Here is an 8,027-nt window from a genome sequence, read left to right as displayed (position 1 = left end):
CCAGGCTCTTCATGCTTGCCAGTTTCTCAACAAAGTTGAAGTGCCTTTGGACTCTACAGAAATAACTTCTATTGCTTCCCCTTTCTCACTAGAAGCCTCCCTCCAGACTATGCTGGTTGAACAGGGATGGGAAAATGGATTTGAGCTGCAGTGCCAAGGACAACCCAAGCTCAGTAGGCGGCGCATGGAAGAGAGACAGAAGCAGGGCAGAGTCAGGATGAGGGTCAATTTAATTTCTGTGCCAAACTGAGGTATGGAGCCTCTGCAGGGATGCGAGTGGGACACGAGCTGCCTGGATTGGTGTGGGGATGGAAGGAGGCCAGGCTGCCCAGCTGGGCCAGCTCTGCTCCATACCACAGTCACTCCAGAGAGCCCGCAGCACCCTGTCCATCAGCCACAGGGGTCCCCAGGGGTTTTGTGCCAGCCCCTGTCCCCTGGCTCTGCAGGCACTCGGCTCTGTATGTGCTCCAGCAGGCAGGTCACTGCCTGGGCCAGGATCTGCTCCAGCTTCTCCCGCTCCCCAGCACTGAACAGAGACAGGACATAGCTGGGCACTGTCACATCACCCTCTGGCCGCCCAATGCCAATTCTGAGCCGGGTCATCTCCTAGAGAGAAAGGAAGAGAGCTGGGGAGCTTCCCCTCAAAGTGTTCAGAGAGAGCTAGGCAAGGTGACAGTGCTGAGACTGGGGCCGGGCAGCAAGGGAGCAGCTCTTCATGTTTTCCAGGTGGTTTTCAGTGCTTGCTCCAAGAAACATGATTTTGGAAGAGACTTTTTCTGGGCTGTGCTGAGGTCCCAGGCTCCTGCCAGACCTGGCAGAGCCCCTCAAGCTAATTGTTTCCATGTCCTCCATGGCGGCCAAACCCTCTGAGAAGAAGGGGAAGGAGAAAAGGGGGGGGGGGGGAGGGGGCTGGGGCTTGTCTTATGGAAGTTAGAAAAATGGGGGGGACAAGCTATGCATTGAGGGGGGCACATGATTGATCCCCTTCCAATGAGGCCCACTCACGTTGGAGTGCAAAGCATTGATGCAGGATTGGACCCCGTTGTGTCCCCTTGGGAGAGAAAGAGAAAATCCACAGTTAGTCTGTAAGAGACACCGGCCCCCCCCCCCCCCCCAGTATAGCCCTGGGGTCTTCTGCTGCAGGAATGTGGGAATGTGGTCCCAGCCAGGGGCTGCAATCCCCATGTCCTGGTACTGCAGGAACATCCAGCCCTGGGGGCTCAGAGCAGTTGGCTGGGGGTTTGAGGGAAGCAGGGCTGGGACAGCACATTCTGTGCATGTCAGCTCTTGCTGAAGCTGGTGCATGTGTGACTGAGCACTGCGGCCCAGTGCCATACCTGCCCCGTCCCGCAGCGGAAGCTTTCCTAGGTTAAATGTCTGCAGCCTGCCCCAGGAGCTGGCGCTGGGTAGGCACAGTGGAGGCAGAGTGCTATAAAAAGCCCATGTGGTGCTGTCAATGGCCTGAATCCAGCCCACAGCCGCTTCCAGGAGGCTCCCTGCCCTCCCTGCCAGGGCAGGAACTGGGAGGCTGCCCAAACAGCCAGCTGTTGCCTCTGCAATGGATCGAGCCCAGGACAAGAGCTGAAAACATTGCAAGGCTGGTGGGATGGGGCCAAGAACAACTCATGAGCCTGTTAGGGCATGTTAAAGCCTCAAACCAGCTCACGAAATCAGAGAGCTGGGGCTACCCCATACCTTGCGCTGCCTCCCAGCTTGATTGCCACCTTGCCCAGGGCCTTGTCCAGGTCGTCGTGAACCAGGTAAATGTCTTCTGGGCCAAGGTTGTAAATCTCAGCTTTGGAAACAGAAATACAACCCAAGAAATGAGAGGGAGACAGACTCACCAGGCCCTGATCCTGCAGAGCTGTGGAGGGCACCGGGACAGCAGGGCTGTCACAGGGGTCTGGTGGCACTAGAGGCTTTGAGGCTGACCCAACTGCTCACCAGCACTGGCGACGCTGAGCCCATTGAGGTTCATGAACCTCCGTGGCTTGAGCAGCACCAGCTCTAGGCCGTGGGCCGTGCCCAGGGTCACATCAGCGCAGCACCGCTTGTCCGTTCGCCAGCCCTCGGCCACCGCCAGCTGCCGGGCCAGCCGGTCCAGCACCTCCATGCCCACGCTGTGCCGTGTGCCCCACAGCCCGTAGTTGCCCAGGCCGGCCACCTGCGTGACAGGTGTCAACAGGGCTCTGATGGGCCACCATGAGGCCCCTGACCCCTGCACGGGCCTGATCCCCCCCAGCATGTCTCAGACCTGCTCCCTCCATCCTCCCCGCAGCTGGCTGAGTCGTCACAGCCTCAATCCCCACAGCATTCCCTTCAGTCTCTGTTCCCTCGGTGCCTCCCTCACAGCCCTGATCGCCCGTGCGCTCGTCCCTGACCTGATTTCCCCCGGCACTCCCCTCACAGTCCTGATCCACCCTGTTCTCCTCACAGCCCCGTTCCCCCCATTCCCCCGCTCCCCTCACAGTCCAGCTCCCTGGGCTCCCCTCACAGCCCCCACTGCCCCCCGTTCCCCTCACGGCCTCGCTGCCCCCCCGCCCTCACCATGGCGCGCGGCCCCGCCCGCCCCACGAGCGCTCGCGCGCGACCCGCCAGCTCGGCCGCCGGCATCCCCCTCCTTGCCCGCGTGACGTCACGCCCGCGCGCCGCCAACGCCCCTCCGCGTCGCCTCGACCCCTGCCGCCATCTTGGTTACGGGCAAGGCCGCCATTTTTCTTGCGGGAGGCGGGGCGGTGTCGCTGTGGCGGTGTCGCTGTGGCGGTGTCGGGGGCGGTGTCGCTGTGGCGGTGCCGGGGGCGATGTCGGTGTCGCGGTGTCACTGTCACGGTTGATAATGTCGCCACTGTTGATAATGTCCCGCGGGCCGGCTGGGCCTGGGGGTGGTCGTGGTGGAGACAGCGAGGCGCAGCCCGGGCGTTACTGGGGGCCGCGGCTTGGGAACCCCCTCGAGCCGGGAGAGGCTCTGTAGAGGGTCCCCGAGGGACTTGCAGGAGCAGTGAATGCCCCGGACTGTGTGTGTTTTTGTGTGTTTGTGCCTGCCCTTGGGATACGCGTTCATGGGGGAACACATCACTCCTCACACTCCCCCAAGCCATCTTTCAGCCCTGGGTGGGTCCTGGCCCTGCCAGGAGGGCAGAGCTTTCTTCCAGGGCATTGTGACGGTTCACCCAGCCCAGCAACACATCACTGTGAAATTGCTTATCTTCCAAGTCCTTCCACACTACCTGCAGTCGGGAATCCAAGTAAAGACCTCAACTGTTTATTTCTTAAAAGATTTATTTTAAAATTAGAAATGCGTAATATTTTTGGAAGAGGCAGAATTTTTGCCTCTGTCTTTGGCCAGCTCCTGGGCAGCCTTTGGGTGGTGTCTAAAATCCCTAAAGCTCAGGGCCCGGAACTGGAATGGTCCCAAGCACTGTCAGCTCATTTCCGTACAGGGAAAAGCAGAGCATTGCAAGCTTTGCGAAGTACCCCTACACCCATCCCATATGCAGGTTGTTCCTAGAGAGTGAATGACTCTGCTTCCTCTGACCTATTATTCCATAAAAGCACAGAGGATATCAAAATCTGGGCAAAAGCCAGGCTGCACATCCCATACTTGGCAGTCTGGAGCACTAATCTTCTCTAACTTGTCCCCAGGTCCCCCATTGTGACACTCCCCAGAAGCTGAACGGGTGCTGGCCCAGCCAAAGCCTGCAAGGTCTGACCAGCAGAAGGATGTACAAGAGGCTCCACAGCTCATAGCACCAACTCTGCTGTAGAAACCATCACTGAATAAAAGGCATTTTCAAAACCATTAGCAGCACTGTGGGCTTCCCTGGAGGTAGGATGAAATTCTTCATGGCTGGTAAAAAAAAGCAAGAAGACTTTTGTTGTTGTTTTCCTGGTTTGCTACAGGGAAATCCTTTAACCCTTAGGGGAAAGATGGATGAAGGGGTGGTAGGGGAGCCTGGCTCATGGCAGATCAGGTATTGCCCTCTCCCACATTACCCCTCTCACTTGATGTTGAAACTGGTCCCTACCAGCACCTATTCACAGTGAAAGGAAGCTGGATGTGGGTGGTTCTAAAACTTCCTTGAAAAGAAAACTTTGTTGCCATGTTGAGGTGTTCACAGGAATCAGCACCAGTACTCACATTGTGCCAAGGAGCTGAGGCATAGCTACGCTTAAAAAGGTTTTTTTTTAAAACTGTTAAAATGCTGTAAGGAAGAAATATTCTTCTGTGGGCTCAGAATCTTAATGGTATCAACAGCTGCCAGAAGGGGGGAGAGCTGCAGGTGGGTGCTGTTGACAGGGTGAGAACCTCCCTGACACTGCAGACCCTCTGAGCTTCTTCCCCATGTCATCACAGATGCATCAGGTGGTGGATCCACCCTTACCTGGCCAAGAGAACCAATAAAGTGCTTTAAATCACATCATTTGCACTTGGTCCCGCAGCTGCATTCTGCAGTGGCCTCCTTGGGGCTGGAGAGAGTTCACCAGGAGAGCACTTGTGCTGTGGAGAGCGACACACCATTCCCACTGCTCATCCCACCAGCCCTGGGTGCTTTCTAGTTCCGTATGGATCTGAGAGAGGCCCTTGCCAGTGACTAGAAGAAAAAACTGATGCGAGAGGCCACTGTTTTGCAGCCTGTTGATGAGAATAATTTCTCTTCTTCTGGGAAGTAGGGGATGCTGTCAGCCACTTCCTGGACAACACCCGGGCGTACTTCGAGGCCTTGCTGGACAAGCTCGCTGACTACACACTGCTTTACGTGGTGGTGCTTCAGTGGGAGGAAAGGCACAACAAAATCAATGAGATGTTCATTAATGATCCCAGATTTCCAGAAGCCACCTGCACAAGGAAAGGAGGAGAAAGTTTTACCTTCAGAGATCTCTGCAGTCCTTGCAATTCAAAGAGCTGCTTTGTGTGAAGCCAAAATACTCTGCTGAAGAGAGATCTGCTGGTTTTGTACAAGGAGAGGGTTGAACACATCATTTGTCACCTCTCCCCCAAACAGACTTGTTCTCCTGGAATGGGGGGGATTTAGCTTGTCTAGTCAGAATTTAAGCTCTGCTCCCTGTGCTAAGGGCAAAGCAAGGAGATCCAGGCAGGGATCAATATAGCTCAGTGCCGTTCTGGCAAGTGTGCTGTGCTGTCTGCCAGCCTCCAGCTGCAAATACACCTTGTCTCCAAAGAACTTTGCTAAATATGGCAACAGGTCTGCTGGCTCAGAAGCTGGTTCCCTTCGCCAGGAAACCTCAAGGGGATCGCAGTTCCAATCCCTCAAAACCCCCTTGTCCCTTTCTGGCTGCCTGGGAGGTGGCAGGTGGTGTGGGTGGCTTCCTAGAACAGGTGTGGCTACCTGTGCTGGGCTGTGGGGCTACAAGAAGAGCTCAGCTCCATGGACTCACTCTGAGGGTTTTCAAACATGGCCTTGGAGATGGCTGGCTCCAGGTCCTGCAGGCTGATCTCCTCCCTGTCCTTGCGAGCACGCCACAGAGCCAATGTCACGTTGTTGATCTGCTCCCCTCCTGCATTGCTGCACAAAAATGAGAGGCTTATCCAGTGTGTACCCAGGAAAATGGTGTCTCAGGTGGCACCTGACACCCACCAGCCTGCAGAGTGCAAGCCGGCAGCTCCCAGCTGCCTGGCCGAAAATAACTCCTGTAGAGACAGCCAAATAACATGCAGAGGAGGCTTTTTCACACTCTCCAGATCTGTCTGTTCACAGTGAGATAGCATCTCTTGGCATTTGTAGAGGATCAAGGCTTGGAGAAGGAAAGGCAAAACAAGTGTATGCCCTGAAGTAGGTGCAACCTCTGCCCAAACGAGCAGCCATGAGCCGGAAGGCCCCATGGAGAGGCCTCTCTCACCTGATGAAGATGAAGATGGCTTTGCGGTAGTTGGTCCCGTACACAACCCATGAGGGTCCCAGGAACGGGATGATCACATCAATCAGGCCTGGGTGCATCTTGTCCATCTCATCAAAGAGAAAGGCTGACCGTCCACAGTTGGTCAAGTTCCCTTGGATCCAGCGCTTCAGGCTTTCCTAGGAAAAACACCCACCAAGCTGTAAGGCATTGAGATGGCGAGGGAGGCTCAGGCACCCCAGAGTACAGGCTGAGGCAGGAGCTCAAGCAGAGCCAAAGGTGCCGAGAGCAGCGTGTCTCTGCAGAGCACCACCCACTTGGAGCTCAAACAGCCAGTGCTGGGGAGGCCCCTTTATTCTGGGTTTCACACAGTGGCTGTGTACCAGCTTTATTAGCCCATTGTAGGTCTTTTATTACAGATTTAAAGAAGGAAGCAGCACACTAAAGCTGGAGATTCAGACTCCTACAGTTCCCCACGTTCTTCTCGTTCCCTGTTGTATCTACACAGTTCCCAGCTTCTTGCCAGCTCCTGTCTGGATGCAGAAACACGTGCCTGCACTGACCCAGAACAGCTCTGGCTCTTTATCATGGCTGAAGGTACTTCCCAGCCCACAAAAAAACCACTCACATTGCCTGGGGGCATGCATAACTCCTCACTGAAGCACTTCAGCCAGGAAGGGATTTACTTTTCCAAAAGCATTTCCTCTAAGGACACAACACAACAAATAACTCCTCCAAACACCCAGAAACTATAAGTCCAGGTGTGCTGAATCCCCACTCTGGTGAGAATCTGGCATTTTGTTTTCTCTCCTTTCTCAGCTTCAAGAGACAGAATGGCACCATGGAGAGTCTGGAACTGTTTGGGAGCTGTGTGCTCTGTGAGGAGGGGATTACAAGTCTAGTGATATGCAGGTTTTTACAGCCATCAGGCTGTTTAGAAAGCAATGGGAAAATTTTAGTGCCTTTCATCTAAGCCAAGCACTTTTGTTTGTGCATTCAAAGAGCTGTGTAAATATTTGAGAATGAGAACATGATCACGGCAAGGACTGCTGTGGAGAGGACGAAAGTGATAACTGAGTATATCCCAGTTACTAGTGGATCCTTCAGCCATTGTATGGAGCCACTCACTCAGCTGTGTTTGTCTGAGAGGGTAAAACAAAGAGCTTTTATTCCTACTGCACTTCGGGAAACAGCTTGAATGCATATGTTCAAGACAGACATAGCCAAAAACCCCCAGCCAAGTGGCACTGCTGAGCGGTGGCCCTTACCTTGTACTGCTCTATCTGCTCAGCGTGGGGGAAATGCACTATGGGGGAGAAATGGTGAACATAGGGGCTCTGGAGCCCACGCTGGAAGAGGTAGCGGATGAGCATTGAGCTCACGTAGGTTTTGCCTGTTCCCGTCGAGCCATGGAAGGACATCACGAGGGGTTTCACTGGATTCGGGTTCTCCAGGAACTCTCTCACCCCCTTCATCACCTGCTGCCTCACCAGGGGCTGCCCCACCAGGTTGGTGGCCAAGTCAAACTCCAGACCTGAAACGAAGTGAAACCGGGACTTGGAGACCGCGGGTTGTCATCGCTCGTCCCGTCCCTGGGGTCCGCCCCGCTGGGCCCTGTCAGTCCCGGTTGCTGCACGGCTGGGAGACCCCGCTCCAGGGACGTCCCCGGGAAGGCTCTCCTGGAGCCGCGCTGGCTCCCGGGATCCCTTCGCCCGCTACCTCCCGGCCTCGGCGGCTGCGCGCCCCCCGCCCCGGGGGTCCCCCTGCACCCAGACCCCCTTCCCGGCCGGCCGCTCCCGCTGACCGCGCAGGTCGGGCCCGAAGCCACACTCGCAGTCCGCCGAGAAGCCGCAGCGCAGCGCCCACAGGTCCCAGGCGGCGGCGGGGCGGGCGGCGGCCGCCAGCAGCACCAACAGGAACCGGACCGGGCCCGGAGCCGCTGCAGGGGCCATAGCGGCCGCGGCTCCGGCACCGCCCACACTACAGCTCCCAGCGTGCCCCGCGCGGAGCCGGAGCCGGACGGGGCGGGGCCTGGTCCGTATCGCCCCGCCTCCCATCCGGGCAGGGTCCCTGTGCCCCCCTCACAGAGAAGAACCGTGTGAAATTCAGCAAGGGCAAATGCAGGGTCCTGCACACTTAGGGAGGAACAACCCCGAACGCTGGTACCGGTT

General features: G+C 56.4%; 2 protein-coding genes across 5 annotated transcripts; both read right to left on the bottom strand.

Annotated features, from left to right (window-relative positions):
* Nucleotides 1-212: 212 nt before the first annotated feature.
* On the bottom strand, nt 213-2,697 carry PTRH1 (peptidyl-tRNA hydrolase 1 homolog). 3 transcript variants are annotated; one of them, XM_042052148.1, is made up of 5 exons: nt 2,626-2,697; nt 1,945-2,164; nt 1,696-1,795; nt 1,006-1,051; nt 213-606 (listed from the first exon to the last, which is right to left on the bottom strand). In XM_042052148.1, exons 2-5 carry the CDS (start codon nt 2,111-2,113, stop codon nt 391-393), a joined length of 531 nt encoding a protein of 176 aa, XP_041908082.1. In that variant the 5' UTR covers nt 2,114-2,164; nt 2,626-2,697; the 3' UTR covers nt 213-390. The 3 variants fall into 3 exon arrangements, with proteins under 3 accessions (XP_041908082.1, XP_041908081.1, XP_041908080.1); XM_042052147.1 differs by lacking the exon at nt 2,626-2,697 and adding an exon at nt 2,548-2,616; XM_042052146.1 differs by lacking the exon at nt 2,626-2,697 and having other exon boundaries at nt 1,945-2,414.
* A 564-nt stretch (nt 2,698-3,261) lies between these two features.
* Nucleotides 3,262-7,928, bottom strand: TOR2A (torsin family 2 member A). 2 transcript variants are annotated; one of them, XR_006020361.1, is made up of 6 exons: nt 7,661-7,928; nt 7,125-7,390; nt 5,860-6,035; nt 5,398-5,525; nt 4,383-4,837; nt 3,262-3,847 (listed from the first exon to the last, which is right to left on the bottom strand). XR_006020361.1 is itself a non-coding variant. In XM_042052145.1 (5 exons), the coding sequence occupies exons 1-5, from the start codon at nt 7,911-7,913 to the stop codon at nt 4,593-4,595; spliced, it is 1,068 nt and encodes a 355-aa protein (XP_041908079.1). In that variant the 5' UTR covers nt 7,914-7,928; the 3' UTR covers nt 3,262-4,592. The 2 variants fall into 2 exon arrangements, 1 of the variants encoding a protein (XP_041908079.1); XM_042052145.1 differs by having other exon boundaries at nt 3,262-4,837.
* Between the last annotated feature and the right edge of the window lie 99 nt (nt 7,929-8,027).

This window comes from Corvus kubaryi, unplaced genomic scaffold, assembly GCF_017639235.1.
Source record: "Corvus kubaryi isolate FWS band 111438036 unplaced genomic scaffold, C.kubaryi_AGA036_p1.0 78, whole genome shotgun sequence".
NCBI lineage: Eukaryota > Metazoa > Chordata > Aves > Passeriformes > Corvidae > Corvus > Corvus kubaryi.
The sequence above is the reverse complement of the archived record's forward strand: the minus strand, read 5'-3'. Positions and strand labels throughout refer to the sequence as shown.

Excerpts from the sequence above, each read along its gene's own strand:
- PTRH1 (XM_042052146.1), bottom strand. The coding sequence starts at position 2,245 with ATGCTGGGGGGGATCAGGCCCGTGCAGGGGTCAGGGGCCTCATGGTGG. Across the intron at positions 1,052-1,695 it reads AAGCTGGGAGGCAGCGCAAG|GGGACACAACGGGGTCCAAT; the intron begins GTATGGGGTAGC and ends TTCTCTCCCAAG. Across the intron at positions 607-1,005 it reads TCAATGCTTTGCACTCCAAC|GAGATGACCCGGCTCAGAAT; the intron begins GTGAGTGGGCCT and ends CTTTCTCTCTAG.
- TOR2A (XM_042052145.1), bottom strand. The coding sequence starts at position 7,913 with ATGGGAGGCGGGGCGATACGGACCAGGCCCCGCCCCGTCCGGCTCCGG. Across the intron at positions 6,036-7,124 it reads AGCAGATAGAGCAGTACAAG|GAAAGCCTGAAGCGCTGGAT; the intron begins GTAAGGGCCACC and ends TGTTTTTCCTAG. Across the intron at positions 5,526-5,859 it reads GCCATCTTCATCTTCATCAG|CAATGCAGGAGGGGAGCAGA; the intron begins GTGAGAGAGGCC and ends ATTTTTGTGCAG.